Genomic DNA, 16632 nt, shown 5'->3' on the forward strand with positions numbered 1-16632 from the left:
TTATAAAATAAATTGTAATAATTGTTTCTGTGCCACTGTTACAGAATACACGTGATTCGAGAAGATAATTTCTTTTTCTAAATGATTTTAGAAAAAGTTTCCTCTAGTTTCTGTTGCTAAAACTCCCGGTACAGTAGATGGCTGCACGCACCTTTAACGTGCATGACAAACCGCCAGATAAACCATAGAAGAAGAAAGCGAAGAACCTGCTAATGAGCTAGCCTAGCCGCAGCCTCTATTTTAGGGAAATATGGCTGCTGTGCTCCCCGTCAGACCGCCCTGCGACAGTAACCCCGCCACTCCTGGAGCACAATCCTTAAAGGTGATCTTTGTATTTCGAATAATCACGAATAATCATTAGCTCTGTTCACGGAGCTCTGCATGGTTGCTCGCTCAGCTAACGGCTAGTTAGCTTTCCAACGGCTGCCTGCGTCCATGACTGACACTGATGGCGATGTTAGCATCACCCCATTGTTTTCTAATGTGGGCTGAATGTTAGGCATCGTCTCTATTTTCTCCGTCATTTCTACAAGCATTTGTTCATATGATATGTGTTATTTTGTTTGCCACCGGCGTTATTTTTTCCTACAGAATTACATACTGTTGTTGCTTAATAAATAGCTCCACATGAACAGACAAATGTCACATTTTTCAGTAAAAAGTCCAACGTTAACTACACTACTCACAGGATCTAAATCCCCAAAAGTAAGAACATGAATTAGGACTAGATACTAGATCTTTTTTTTGTAGTATTACTACTCGCAGACGAAGTACAGTTTAAATATATTTTTGGCTTGCAGTGTTTTACTTGAAACGTGTAAGACCAAGATGTTTCAGTAAAAACTTTCAAGTCTAATATTTATTCTGCTATTTAAGGACTGATGCAGCCTTCTGCAATAACTTAGGTCTGAAGATGTTTAAAAATGTACACATTTGGTTGAGCTTTGTTACTAATAGTAAATGTCTTTTATATATGACTGTTTTGGTGTTTTTGTGCAAGACTGATTGATGTGGCTGTTTTTAATTTTTGATTCTTCATTTCCTTTTTCAATCCTCCACTGCAGCCTAGAATGTGACAAATACCATTAAATGCACAGTATGTTAGTGACTGTTTGTTAGGTGGTAATTATTGTGGAATAGAGGCTGTCCTTGGGTGGACTGTAGGTCAAAAGGGTAAAAATGATAAACACTAAGCCAGATGATGATGAAGAGGTTTGTTCTTGTTTGAGTGATATTAGTGCATTATTATTAAGCACCCTTGGAATTTGACCTATTTCCCCAAACAAAACATAATTTTTGGATATAGTGAATTCTCTACCAGAATGAAAATAAGACAAGTAAATGCAAAGCACCCTCTAGAGAGCAGCAAAGTAAGTGGTGAATTAAGTGATTAGCAAAATTAAATGTTTTTTTATACTTTGCTTGCCTATCGCACAGAAGTCTAGTTTGTCAATACATGCATGCTCTGTGAGGTTTACAAACATCACTTTATATCAGTATTGATTAAAAAAACAAATAAATAAATGATTTTTAAATGATGATTTTTGTTTGTTGTTTTCTTCTGTAGGAGGATGTTATAGAAGAGGAGTCCAACGATGGCAGCCAGCCTCCCAAAAGAAGGAGAATGGGTTCAGGGGACAGCTCCCGGAGCTTTGACACATCCAGTCAGGATCTTCTTGGGTAGGTTTGCTTAATACTTGGCATGGAGCACTAAACTAGCATTACCAGTTTTAATAACTTTGGGTCTTACAAGATTTTGTTGATATATTTTACTATATTTTATGATGTATTTTTGTTCAATTGTGCAAAGTGTCCTTGGGATTCTTGAAAGGCGCCATATAAATCTAAGTTGTCATTAAAATGTAGTTGTATGGACGTGAATGTGATGTAACTGAACTTAAGCCCTCTTCGATCTCACATGTTCCCCTTTTACATACTTGATTTTAAACATGCCATTTCCACATTTTATTATGTGTGCTTTTCCGTTGAATGTGTTGTCCTTGCTAAGAACCTGTTTATCTCTATTATAACAAATGAAATAATTATAACAAAACATCAATTTAATGCATATCTTTTTAAATAGTTTATCCTCCTTCTCTGTTGTTTCACCACTCCTCCTCCAGCCTGACATATTTCCCAGCAGAGAACCTGACAGAGTACAAGTGGCCTCCAGATGACACAGGAGAGTACTACATGCTGCAGGAGCAGGTCAGCGAGTATTTGGGAGTCACATCCTTCAAGAGGAAGTACCCTGGTAAGACTGAAGTAAAAATCTAAACTGTACTGTTTAAGTGTTCAGGAATAAAGTTATATTTTTTTAATGTAATGCTATTGATTCTACATTATAATATTTTGGATTTGCAAGTGCATATTCATTTACAAGTATTATTACTGGGATTATACTACACTACAAATACAGGCATTGAGAAAGGGTGGACTGCCTTCACTAATAGTAGTTGTGTATAGTTGTTTGTCTGCTGTCACATTGCTGTAATGACCTTTCTTTACTCATGTTATGAACTGATGAAGAGTGAAGCTGTTCCTCGACTAGTAATGTGTTTCTTTGTCACTCTACAGATATGGAGAGAAGAGACTTGTCCCACAAAGAGAAGCTTTACCTGCGTGAACAGAACGTCATTACCGAGACACAATGTACTCTGGGTAGGGATCACATCGAACTCTCTCAGACCAATCAAACTCCTAACGTTCTCTTAACACAGTGCAGTTACGATAAAGTGAAAATAGTCTGGAAAATTATTTAGGAGATTTACTCTGTAAATAATATTTGAGTCATCAGTATGCCTGATGCAGTCCAAGTGAGCACAGCGTGAATCTTTTGTTTCTTTCCAGGTCTGACAGCTCTGCGGAGTGACGAGGTGATAGATCTGATGATAAAGGAGTATCCTGCCAAACACTCTGAGTATTCAGTCATACTGCAGGAGAGAGAGCGGCAAAGAATAGCAAAAGAGTACTCTGTGAGTATACAAACTAAAAGAAATATCCTGGGGTTGATAAGAATTGCGGCCTTTTATTTCAGAGCAGTGCATTTAATGAAAGTCCACACGCATGTATGTGCATGTCTCTTACAGTCTTTGCAGCAGCAGAACCCTCAGAAGGTGGAGGCCAGCAAGGTTCCTGAGTACATTAAGAAGGCAGCTAAAAAAGCTGCAGAGTTCAACAGTAACTTCAACAGGGAGCGCATGGAAGAGAGGAGAGCTTACTTTGACCTCCAGACACATGTAAGCTCCACATGGAAAGCAAACTCTATGAGATTTGCACAGGGACTCAGAAAAGAGCTTTGTGTCAGCTTTTTCTACATGCATTGTGTTTTGTGTGTTTTCTCAGATTATCCAGGTGCCCCAGGGAAGGTTCAAGGTGCTGGCTCCAGAGCTGACAAGGACGGGGCCCTACCCTGTGGCTCTCATACCAGGACAGTTCCAAGACTACTACAAACGGTACATCACACACGGAGATACCTGGTTTTGCTTACAATTTGCTTCTTTGTATTTGGGAAAATGAATCCCAATCCATAATATTTTTCCTGTAGTGAAACTGTGTTTTCTGGATAGCCTATCAGTCTGTATTTTTTGCCACCTCAGCTGTTCCATCTTTCCATATTTTAATGTGATAAATAACATGTTACCACACAAAAATCAGAGTATGCACAGCTGCCTGTAAACAGGTATGTTAGTGAAATACACATTTTCATTATCCATTTAAATAGTGTTGAATAAATATAGTCTTTTTTGGAATAATGCCAAAAAACAGAATATAAGTGCATGTAAATGTAGTCAGTGCTGTCCTGAATGGTTCGCCTGATAAATTATTGTGATGTGCATGACAGGTACTCTCCCAATGAGCTGCGTTACTTGCCGTTGAACACAGCTCTGTTTGAGCCTCCGCTGGATCCTGAGCTCCCTGCGCTGGACTCAGAACCAGACTCGGATGACGCGGAGGATGGCAAGGAGGACAAAAAGAACAAGAACTCATCTGTAAGACATCAGGCCGTGAACAAGTACTCTAGTAGCCTGTCTGTGTCAGATCATACATCCTTTAAAGATTAGTGGTACGGATGCTTGATGATTAAAACCACTGTGAATCTATACATGATGACTTCCAGGTCCCATGACGTTCATTTACCTCTACTAGACCTGACTAAGATATCTACATGGAAAAACATTATAGTGCATCACTGTTAAACCCCGTATTCTTCTCTCTTCCTCTTCTGTTTGTCTGAACAGGACAGTTCTTCAGGCAACACATCTGATGTGGAGAGCCAGGAAGGAGGAGGTGGACATAAGTCCAAGGCCAAAGACAGGACATCCACGCCAGGCAAAGACGGCAACCAGCGCCATTCTGCCTCCCACAAAGCCACCCCAGGGTACAAGGTAGAGGACAAAAGCACCTGAACTCTTCTCCAACAACAGCAGCAGCACTTTTCTACCCCTCCTCCTCTTTCTACTACTACCACTCCCTTACTCCATCCATCCCGCCACCCCTCCCTACCTTTCTTCACTTTGTTCTCCGGCTTATACAGTTTGTCAACTTTTCAGCTGGGACAACCTGTCCCACACACACACACACACACACACACACACACACACACACACACTCACACACATACACAAACACATACACACACACACACACAGAGGGGGTCCTGTCGTCTTCAGTTTTTGCCACGTTGCTTTTTTTTTTTCTCTCTCTTCGTACCAGACTGTGAGCAATAAGAACATTTAAAGGAACAGTTCCCTGCACTTTCACTTTTTGGGTTTTTCAGCGAAGACAAATTTGAACTTTAAAAGTTTTTCCTTTTGAATGTCTTCAATATACCTCTTGTCTGTCCTCACTTGTCAAAAAAGATACTTCCTAGACAAGTAAGTGGATGTTTTGGCTGCTAGTTTTCCTTTTTCATTTTTGAAAAGAAAAGTCTTTTTGTTACTCTGATATAGAAAATATAAACCACATACAAGTTGTGGTTGCTTTTAAAAAGTAGTTGATGTTAACACTATAGAATTTTAACATTTATATCTGAAGTGTAGAATACACTTAACCCTAATGTTTTAAGTGTGTATTGGTATTATAATATGCTTTGTTTATATACCATGTGATGTACTGTTAATCTGTTAATACGTATCAGACAGCTGTTTGACTTGGGGTTTATAATGTCATCTTGGAGAGATGAGGACATGCTGACCTTGTTCACACTGTTGCTGAGCTGAGCTAGAAGTAGTCTGTATGCTGTCTGTCTGGGTTTGGACTGCTGGTCAAGCCCCACATCAGCTGATCATTCTTTAACACCCAGTCACGGCACGTCTTTGGTACTCATTTTAAATAAATTAGTTAAATGTGATATATAAATGGTTTCAACTAAATGTTAAAAGGACTGTAGATGGGGGAAATAGTATAATCTCACTGCACCACTCGTTCCCTAAATCCCAATGGGCTAGCCACATTGAATTTTGTTTCATTTTAATAATCCTCAACGTTGCAGAAAAAAAATTCAAGCACCTAAATATACTGGCATATTAGGGTTAATGAAAATACGATGGACTTGGTAAATTCAGTTGAGTTCAGCTCAGCGCTGTGGTGTGGGCATGGTCCCTTTCTAGTGTCTGTTTGAAACGGTTTCAGTGTGTTTAAGTTTAAGTTTAACTTTGACTTAACCCTTACACATCAGATCATTTTGAATATGCTTTTGAGTCCATACGAAGCATGGCATGGAGGTAGCCAGAATTCACTAGAATTAGTGAATTAATTTTTAATGAGTACAAAAGGACCCAGAGATGTATTTTAACAGCTGTCAGGCATTTTCTTTATCTGCATCAGTGCAGTATACACAGAAGTCAAGTATGATCCATAATTTACTAGCTCTGGTATATCAGCCAAAGTGAAATGCTGGTAAAGTTTAAATCCACCAGTCTCCTTTTCAGTGATAGATGTTTAACATATTCAAAAACCCCAGTAGATGAGGTTTATTCATTTCTAATGACTTATATGTCTCCACAAAGACCCAACATGTGACAGCAAAACTTGCAGTCAGTGTTGTAGACTGCTAGCTGTTAAACGTTACCTCGCTCTGGTCTGGATACCATCCACAGCATGTGCAATGGTAATGATGACCTCATGACTGATAGTGTGGTATTTTGCAACCAGCTCCTGAATAAAAAGTAATTATGAACAACAAAGTTCGGAGTTAAACTATTGCCCTTGACAGCATTATATTGTTTAGAATTTGATACATGTTGCATGTTACATATATGTGTAATCTGTATTGCAGCGTTTACCTGACACGTTTATGATTCAAGGAAATGAATCCCCCTGAAAGACGCTGCTCACCAGCCTTTCTGTAGCTTATACATAGATGAGACATATGAGATAAAAATGTTGGATTTATTGTATGATACGGTTACATACAGTCATATTACAGAAATCACAATAACATCAGCTGCTGCAGATAATGTGTTATTAGTATTTTATAAGGTTGTTGTTTTTTTTTGTTTTTTTTTTTTTAAAGAACATTTCCCTTGATATTGCTTTTAGTCTAACTGAGAATGTGCAGTGCTGGTTTGATTCTTAGAAGGAGCTTAGAAAGTTTTGTGACTTTGTATGTCAGATATATTAAATGAGTGAATGATATTGATTAGGGCCACAGTTATCACTATGAGTTGTAAGGTTGAGTAGAGTTCAGTTTCATTAGATAATGAATGGATGTTTGGCAGAGGCAGATAGGAAGTTGTGAGGCACAGCTAACAGGTTAGCATCACCTAATCACTTCATTACATTATAGAAATCTCAGTAAAAGTAAAAACATGATGTTTAAACCATATGATCCACTGATCTAAAATCTGTGTGGTCAGCCAGTATGAAGTTCCCACTTAAGTGTGTCTCAGTATGTTTGCCTCTGTGTCTGAATTATACGTAATGTTTAGAGCTTTATGACTCCATATAAAAGATACCAGATTATATAAAAGTAAACATGCCTGAAAGTGAGTTCTCTGAGAGTTTTCTTTCATTAATGTGCATAAAATACAGCATTTTCTTGTGTTGACAAAATTCAGTTAATTTAGAATAAAACAGGATTAAACCTCATGAACTGCTCATTTTCTATTTTTCTGTGTGGATGTTTCCACTGAAGAGATGATTTGACTGAACAGGCAACAAGCAGCCTCATTGGACTCAATAATGTGCTGTCTGGACACTGCTTGTAGCGTAAGCATCTCATGTGGCCACAAATACATTTTTATAGTCGTAAAGAGTCAGTTCACAGTAGCTATAGGGACGCTCCTTTCACTAATGATGTAAGTAATACAGCGGAAAAGAAGAAAGAAGAAATACTGATAGAGTGTATAATTAGCACATGCATAGTGAGTATGAATGAAAATGTAGTCAGGGGGCCACATCCAGCTCTACCTTTTTTCTTTATTTCCTTCTCCTGCTGCTGTCTGTCTATTAGTTTAGTTTTAATGCTTTCTTTCTAGTCTTTGATTGTCATCATTACCAAACCATGTCCTTACTGACCAATAGCACCCATTTTCTCTGGCTGTTTAGCATAACATGCTCACTTCCTCATTTTCTCGCATTTTAATGAAGGATGTCACTATCTTGAGATTTTAAAAATTAAAAAAAAAATCCTCATCCACCTCATGAATTACTGGAAAGCAAATTTAATTTTCTAAATACATGTTTTGTTTGTTTTGGGGATACTACTGTGTCCTAAAGACAGTCGTAAATCAAACTCACCTCTTCACATACATATTTTATGCTCTTAAACTGCACAGATTTTGGGGTCACACTGTTTAGTTTAGTTAAGTTAAAGGAACAGTTCACCCCAAAAATGTAAAATTCATATTTTCATGGCTGTTGTGCTATTTATCAGTCTAGATTGTTTTGAAGTGAGTTGCTGAATGTTGGAGATATCAGCCGTAGAGATGCCTTCTTTCAAATATTATGGAACTAGATTAACTATTCCTGTTCACCCTCAGGCTGTTGAAGTCCAAATATTAAATCTTGCTCAATCCTCCATGTTAACTGTGAGGCTTCAATTTCAAACGTTTCCCCATTTACCTGTGTGACATCCTGATTTAAATGTCCTCAAGCCTCCTTATCTCTCTGCTCTGGTTCTTTCCCCTCTGACCCCTGCTGAACTGTAAGGTGCAGTGCATAGAAAGCAACTGCACGATCTTTAAGGTCAGTCTGCTAGTAAGTAAGCCACCACTTGACCACAGTGACAATAAATATGCCGTAAGTTACAGACCCCACATGCATGCAGAAGAGTCTGATAGATACCATACATCTTTCTTGTGTTAATGTCATGGTCATACGTACACTTAATTGCAGTTTATTGGAAATAATTCTGTGTATTGCTCTAATGCCCAGTAACCTGGGAATGCTTATGCAAAAACAACAAACACAAAAGAAAAACTAAAGAAACAAAACTAAGAAGAACTGGCTTTGTATCATTTAGAACTTCCAAACTTAGTTGGACGGCAGCTTTCATAATGGAGTTTGTGTTTCAAGTGCATAACCCAGTCAAAATGTAATTCATGTATTGTGCCCCCAAACAGAAACAGCCTCCGTTTGTCCAGAGAAAGTGCTCTTTTTGTTGTTTTTTTCTGTCCTAGGCATTAAAAATTTGTTTAACCACTATATTGTCGATGACTACAGGATAAGCATGGTTTTTATAGCATTATTCTGCCCTTGCAGCCTAAGGTCATTCCCAATGCTATATGTGGCATTTGCCAGAAGGGTAAAGAGGCCAACAAGAGGGGCAAACCAGAGGCACTCATTCACTGCTTCCAATGTGATAACAGCGGTAAGTTCACGCTTTTAATTTAAAGGACACTTCCCTGTTTTTATATATGTACAACATCAGCACAGTTTCATCAGTTTAAGTGACAGGTGTTGTTGTTTCTGTGTAAATGGTGCTCCCCATCAGTAATATAGGCAGAAATCATAAATGAATTGTTCCTCTGGCTCTCATTCGTTTAACATCAGTGGCACCTAAAATTAACAGACCAATGAATCATCTCTATCATCAGTGAAAGGAAATGTTCAGTTCATTGTACCAAAAGTCAACTTCATTTCATTGTGTCTAAGTAAATACATTGAGGCAAGTGTTAATACTGCCGTGTTTATATGCTGTCGGCATTTAGTAAAGCTTGTGTAGGTTTGAGTATTGTATATAATTCATTTTAGGTGGTTTGCACTGACTGTGTTTTCACAAAGACATTGTTATCACACAGTTTATTTATTTATCTGAAAGTTGTATCAGGTTGTTTGGCAAATTTAGTGTTTACTTAAATTCATCTGGCAGTTCAGACAACATGGAGAAAAGGTCTATGCATGCCACCATAAAACTATGTTTTTTGACAGTCCTGATCAATATCAATGGGTAGTTATAACTTTATATTGTTCTTTGAAGTTTATGTTAAGATAGATGTGAGTAGATTCTAGATGTTTCAATAATACTGTCTACCTACATGTGTACAAGTCCTCTTAAATATCGTAACAGTGTATTCTTGTGTGTGGGAGGGCCTGTTCACATTTAGTCCGTTTGTGTTTTTCGTGTTTTTGTCTCACTCGCTTGTTTGTGTGTGTCTGTGCGCATGCATTGTGTATTTATTTATGTGTGTGCATGTTTGCTTTGTGCATGTGCCTCCATGTCCGTGCACTTTAGGCCACCCGTCCTGCCTGGACATGAGCAAGGAGCTGGTGAGTGTGATCCAGACTTACCGCTGGCAGTGTATGGAGTGCAAGACGTGCACCGTGTGTCAGCAGCCCCACCATGAGGACGAGATGATGTTCTGCGACAAATGTGACCGAGGATACCACACGTTCTGCGTGGGCATGGACTCCATACCTACTGGTGAGTGGATGGCTCCAGACACAAGCATAACGTGCATAATGTGATATGGGCACACATATACACAGGGTTCATACAAGGTGCTTGAAGTACGTGATTCTTACACACAGATTTAAGTACTGGAAAACCTTGAAAATCAGACTTAAAAAAAAAAACCCTTTTTATTTGTGACTTTTACATCCACAGTTTCAAAAATACAGATTTTTTTTCCCCAGTATTTACAGTCATAATGCCTGTGTAATGCAGATAAAGTACAAAATAACAGGATAATTATATATCCGTTATTTCCTCTAATTTCATTAATTTTTTCCTTGTTTTCATTAAAAGACAAAACAAAAGAAATTAATATATAATACTTCCATGTGCACATGTCCATTTATTCCAGATTTACTAGAATGTATTCTTTTGAATCCTCAAAGAGAAGGTCAGCTTTTCCATTTTAAATATTTCCAAAATTATTCCATACCAGTCTTCCAAAGTGGGTGGGACTGGGTTCAGCCACTTTCTGGTAAAAATCAGACATTTTTAACTTTGTCCTTAAAGTGGTTCAATCTGTATACCATCAAAGTCTGAACATCTACATGGTTTTGATCTTACAGTTTCTTATCTTAAGACACCCTGGAGCCTCTTCACATGTCTGCATGCAGACAGTGAAGAACTCCAAGGCCCTCGAAAATAGTTGTACCATTGTTATGGATGCATCATCCACTTTCATACAGTTATTATTCATGATGACATTTCACTTGTACGCACAAAATTTCTACAACAGACATTCACTTAGTTTGCCTGATTTTTAGAAATGTGATTTTGCATTTTTGTTTGTCTCTTTTGTGTTAATTAATCCTCTCCGTCTCCTCAGGCCTTTGGGTATGTGAGGTTTGCGACAAAGATTTCGCCACACCCAAGAAGAAGGGAGTCAAATCACCCAAGAAGCCCAAGTCGGCACAAAAATGATGAACATCATTAACCGCGATACTCTGACCAAACAAATGCACATTACGGCACATGTTCAATCATTCCATTTTTCAGAAGCCATATTTTTTTAAAACATGGGATCACTGTGATGAAAAAATGAACTACAGTGCAGCCATCCTACCAAATACTAACACCCCAAACACGAGATCTTAACCTGCTGTTAGTCTTAACACTAACACTAGAAAACAAACTTATTGATCTTTTCTATGAAAGCTGTGATGACATCAGTCAGGCAGGTCTATAACCTGAATCACAATCAGTTGAAAAAATGTACTTTCCTCCTCAAAACCAAACTTTTAATTATATATGGGATTATACCTCAAATATAAATGCTCAAAAAAACCCCAGATTAGGCATCACCTCCAGTCATCTTACATTTATAATGTTAACAGCCAAACAGTAGATCAGATCCATCTAAATGTACTGCACTGAATCCTGTGATCTGCTAACCACTAACGGTATCAGTGCATTCCTACTTCATCAAAACGACGTATCTTGTTGTTTCTGTATCACAGCATTTCTGGGAATTTGTTTTATTTGAACAAACAGTGCTTTTGATTCGGTGCTACTGAAACAATCAAGAGCTCACTGATGTAATTCATTTGCTTTGAAAACATTTTTTTGTATGGTTTTGTATTTTTTCTGGTATTTTTGATTAGAATTAATTTAAAACGGCAGGCCAGTACAGAGCAATCTTATTTAAACCAAGTGTTGTCTTAAATAATGACATGGTGCTTGTTATGTGTGTAATGTAATAGACACTGGCTGTGATCGACCTCACGGCTGCAGCAGCTGTTTGTGAGATGTGCGAGTCTTGATGACTGAAACAAAGTGTTTCACTTTACGTTTATTGATTTTGCGGTCAACCTTCCACTATTTAATTATTTTACAAAAAAGTAACCACTCATTGTAGCGGAATTAAAATGAATATCCATCAGCTATGATTAGTCAACTGATATTTTTGCAGCGGGCTTGAAATATTATTTGTTCCAGTTATTATTATTATTTTTTGTATTTCTTTGTTTTATATTCTCCCTCAGTGAGCAGTTTGTTTAAGAAATATTTGTTTTGAATAATGTCATAGTCACTGAATTATGAAGTGTTTTTTCAATAAAAGCTTCTTTAAAAAGACTCATATTTATCTCTGTTTAATAGAATCCCAGTTTAAATACAAAAGAGTAAAATAAACTTTAGCGAAAAGGTAGATTTTTACTACCAATGCATTACAGATATGCATTTTTAAGGAAATGTTTACATTTTGTTTGGATTGGATTGGATTTCTTGAAAAAATATGGGGAGGAGGCAATGAGCAATTACCAAGCCATAGCCCAAAAATTAACAAGAAATTAGCTAAATAAATAATTACAAGAACATTTCCTGAAACAAGCCAAAAAGGAAAAAAACAAAAACTTTTTCCTTAAGTGCTGAAATAAAATTTAAAAAACACCACTGTTATACTTTTTTTCTATAACATAATTTGAAATATATTAACAGTTTTCTGGATATTTTTACCTATTTGTATTTAGTTTTCTCTTTTTTCTGAATTATTTTTAAAGTTATTTTTTGTCATCCTTTACCATTTTTTTTTCTGGGACATTTGTCAAGTTGCTCATTGCCTTTTTCCTCACATTTTCAAAAGAAGTCAAAGCAATTTGCTCATGCTTTTAAATGGGTTAAATAGCTTGTAAAACATATCTGAATTAAGCATGAAAAAAACAAACAAAACCCACTGATTTCAGTTCAGGTTAAAAAGGGTTAAGACAGCAGAAGTTTAGGTTTTGCAACCTCATAGCTGGATGCCACTAAATCCCACACACTGGACCTTTAATGTTATTACGTTTCGATGGATTCAATTACTGTGCACAAAACTAAAATCATATTACAATTTGTCATCACATGTCATATATATCACTCACCAGCAAACTGCAGATCTAGATTATGCAACTATTTGGTATCTGCTTTTGTTGATTCTAAATAGTGAAATGTGAGAAAAAGTTATTCTGACCTGGGTAAAATCACTGGTCTCACTCACAGATTATATATATATATATGTGTGTGTGAGTATATGTATGTATGTATGTATAGCAGAGTATACAGTCTTTATGGTCTCACTGTGTCACTGTGGGCTCCTGCGCTTGATCAAACAGCCTGTGGGGGCGCTCTCGCCCAGATCACATGCGAACACGCGGCTGTGCTGACAGTAAAAGAAGAGGCTGCCATATTGCGGTGATACAGCGACTTTACTGAATCTGAAACACCGTTAGCTTCCTACAGTCACAATGCTTTCTTCTCAAACGTTTGGCGACCCTGGGAAAATGAAAGATTATCATTATACTGGTCCAGTAGAGCACCGGTTCTCACCGTACGCTTTCAACGGAGGGTGAGTGTGATTTTCCACCGCTGGCTGTTAGCCGGCTAGCTAACGTTTACGTCCAGTTTGACTGTGCTAACAAGCTAACCAGCTTAGCATCTGAAACTAAACAAAGGTGAAGTTGATTTAAAAAAGTGATTAGAGCAATGCCTCTTTGTACAATATCTTAACTTAGATTCAAAGCTCATCTTAAGATAAATGGAAACTTAAGTTAACTTGAAAGGGAAATATTAGCTAATCCTACACTTTCAGTTTCGAAACAGTCGCTTAGCTTCCGTTAGCATCTGTCTGTCTCTTTGATGAGGTGGTTTATAAGATTATAAATTAATCGGCGTGGTGTGTTTTGTTGTTTTCAGGACCGTACTAGCTGTTGCTGGGGAAGACTTCGCCATTGTAGCTTCAGACACCAGGCTGAGTGAAGGCTACTCCATCCACAGCCGCGACTCTCCAAAATGCTACAAACTGTAAGTTTGCACTGTCATTGAATAGTAGAGCAGCACTAAGGCACCATGTCAACTTCTGAATCAAGAAATGTTCCCTTCACAGACTGCTTTCATCGTTATAATTGTAATTATATTGCAATTGAACTCAATATCTGTTTTTGTCAGATTAGAAGTAAGGGTCGACAGATTATTGGCCCGGCCGATTATTGCGGTTGATATTTGGCATTTTGCTGATTATCTGTATCAGTGTTTTAATTTAAGGATTGTTGATTTTTAAAAAAATCATTAATTAAAAAGTGCAAAGGGAGTGTCAGCATGGGAGGAACTTTTATTTCGTACAACCAAAGGAAGGTACTTTTTTTTAAGGTAAATCTTCACTTGGCTTTATTGAAAAAAAAAGTTGCTGGGAGCTAGCTGTATATGAGGTTGAAAGTTTCAACATTTGCTGAAGGAAATTTAGACAAAGGTTTATGTTGGAGTTTGTTATGCTCCAAATTCTGAATATTGACAAAAAGATTTTCATTTTTCTAGTAAAAGCCTATCATTTCCAAACATCAGTTATCTGTCTCATAAACGACCAATAATCAGTATAGGTATTGGCCCTGAAAAACCGACATCGGTTGACCCCTAAATTGAAGTGCAACCACTGAGGTCACTGCAGCTCTGCTCTGAAACTCGTCAAGAGTCAAGTTTGTTTTTGCGTGGTGCTCAGTGATCAGTAGCAGTGCCCCTCAGCAGTTGATTTCTGTGGCTAAGATCATTTTTCATTGCCACGTTGAACAATAAGATGCTCTGATTGGTTCTGATTTTAGTGCTTCTCCTTCCTCTCACAGGACAGACACAACCGTCATTGGCTGCAGCGGTTTCCATGGCGACTGCTTGACTCTGACCAAAATCATTGATGCCAGACTAAAGGTGGGCTTGTGCAGCGTGATCTTTTGGTTTCACTCTCTCTTTCACTGTCGGTGCTGCCTCTACTTGCAGGCCAGCGGTGTGTGAGGATTGTAATGGTTTCCAAGACTTCCAACAATCTTTCTACCATCTCTGATTGTGTCCAGTGTTACCACAGCTAATTAACTATAAGGACGACATCTTTGTTACTTCTCTTTAAGTTTTTACTCTGTTGCAGTCTGCACCCCTACAGGACCTTCAAAGGATATCACAGGTTATTTCTTTGTCACTAACGTCTGCACTGATTTTCCTTCCCCTCTCTCAGATGTACAAACACTCAAATAATAAGACGATGACCTGTGGTGCCATCGCAGCCATGTTGTCCACCATCCTGTACGGCAGGAGGTTTTTTCCCTACTACGTCTACAACATCATCGGAGGTCTGGATGAAGAGGGTAGGTTCCTTAATGCTGCTGACATCAAGATGAGTTAAGGTAATGAGTAAATGCAGCATTTGTATGCACATGCACTGCCTTGTGTTAGTAAAAAAATCTGCATATTTCACCTGAAGTCATGATTCTTGTCCACGGTGGTTGTTTGGTTGTTGCCTATGTTGTTAACCATATCACACAGTAAATTGTCTAGGCTGGAAATTATTTAAATCTTTAACTATGTAATAACTTTTTATTTGCAATATTCCATGTTTCTAATGTAGGCAAGGGAGCAGTGTACAGTTTTGACCCCGTGGGCTCCTACCAGAGAGACACCTACAAGGCTGGAGGATCAGCAAGTGCCATGCTACAGCCGCTGCTGGACAACCAGGTAAAAACATGCTCTGCGTGCTGACCACTTATTGCCGTAATCCCACTACATTTATTCTTATCAGGTATGCAGACAATGCAGTGTCTCAACCAAGTCTCTTTACACCGGACAAGCTTCATTCATGTCCCTCCTTCCACAGATTGGATTCAAGAACATGGAGGGTGTCCAGCACGTCCCTCTGACTCAGGACAAAGCGGTTCAGCTGGTCAAGGATGTCTTCATCTCGGCCGCAGAGAGAGATGTCTACACCGGGGACGCTCTTCGGGTCTGCATCATCACTAAAGAGGGCATCAGTGAGCAGACTATACCTCTGAGGAAGGACTGAGGAGGATGTTCCTCTCTCTGCTTTTCTCTTTGGTCTGTTCTTTCCACACTCACCTGTTGGTTTTGGCCCCTTTACAGGAAGTTTCTTAAAATAGGAGTGTTGTTCCAGAAACTGTTTCTATTGGCCTTTTCAGCCAGGTTCAATCTTGGAAGCGGATTTTCCTTTTTTTTAATGTCCTCTTACAATTTACATATTTTTTTTCTGCTGCTTTCCACAGTTATCAACTTCAGTCTCTGTTATTATTACATCCTCGTATTTGTGGTCTAGTAACCTGATTCTAGATCAGCACTCCTGTTCTTGAGAAGCCAGAAACTCTCTCTTCACTCATTCAACCTGCCTAGACTCTTCCTCTGTTTGAGATGCATTATGTTTCTGAAGGATACATACTCTGCTGTTATTTTTACATTCTTAATAAATATAAAGAATTGGAAGAAGTGGGTCTTCTTGTTTATTTCATGTCCTGCACACATGGACGCTACAGCTTGAGCGGCTTGTGTTGCTCACGATTTTGTCATAAAATACGTTTTTCTTTTTGGCCTAGTTTTGGACTCCATACTACACCTTCCAACCTACCTGCAAGACACCCTCCTATGACTTACCACATTTACTAATTAAGACTGTTACTTTTAGTGTGTAGAGTTTGTTGGACATTACAAATGTGAAAAGCTCACAGAATTTTCTTTCTCTTTTGCGTTGTTGTAGCCTTGTCTTTCAGAAACCTGGGAAGAAGGCAATGAGCAACATGAAAAGAAATTACCCAAATACAAGAACATTTACTGGAAATTAGCACAAAACAATAATAAAAAAGTAGAAAAGCAAAAACAAACTAGTAAAGGGCTTGGAAAAGTGCTTAAAAACAATAATTCTGTAACATAATTTTCAGTGCAATAATGATAATTATAAATATTGCTTTCTCAACATTTCTCCCTACTTATTTACA

At 38.1% G+C, this 16632-nt stretch overlaps 2 protein-coding genes across 2 annotated transcripts; both read left to right on the plus strand.

Annotated features, from left to right (window-relative positions):
* The first annotated feature begins 195 nt into the window (after positions 1 to 195).
* On the plus strand, positions 196 to 11971 carry phf10 (PHD finger protein 10). The gene is made up of 12 exons (XM_042498140.1): positions 196 to 322; positions 1568 to 1680; positions 2124 to 2254; positions 2578 to 2661; positions 2851 to 2975; positions 3090 to 3239; positions 3346 to 3455; positions 3845 to 3992; positions 4242 to 4388; positions 8707 to 8815; positions 9680 to 9868; positions 10725 to 11971. The coding sequence occupies exons 1-12, from the start codon at positions 251 to 253 to the stop codon at positions 10817 to 10819; spliced, it is 1473 nt and encodes a 490-aa protein (XP_042354074.1). The 5' UTR covers positions 196 to 250; the 3' UTR covers positions 10820 to 11971.
* A 1069-nt stretch (positions 11972 to 13040) lies between these two features.
* psmb1 (proteasome 20S subunit beta 1) lies at positions 13041 to 16123 on the plus strand. The gene is made up of 6 exons (XM_042498548.1): positions 13041 to 13220; positions 13568 to 13675; positions 14488 to 14569; positions 14871 to 15000; positions 15261 to 15367; positions 15507 to 16123. The coding sequence occupies exons 1-6, from the start codon at positions 13120 to 13122 to the stop codon at positions 15690 to 15692; spliced, it is 714 nt and encodes a 237-aa protein (XP_042354482.1). The 5' UTR covers positions 13041 to 13119; the 3' UTR covers positions 15693 to 16123.
* Positions 16124 to 16632: the final 509 nt, after the last annotated feature.

The sequence above is a fragment of the Plectropomus leopardus genome, chromosome 1 (genome assembly GCF_008729295.1).
Source record: "Plectropomus leopardus isolate mb chromosome 1, YSFRI_Pleo_2.0, whole genome shotgun sequence".
Taxonomy (NCBI): domain Eukaryota; kingdom Metazoa; phylum Chordata; class Actinopteri; order Perciformes; family Serranidae; genus Plectropomus; species Plectropomus leopardus.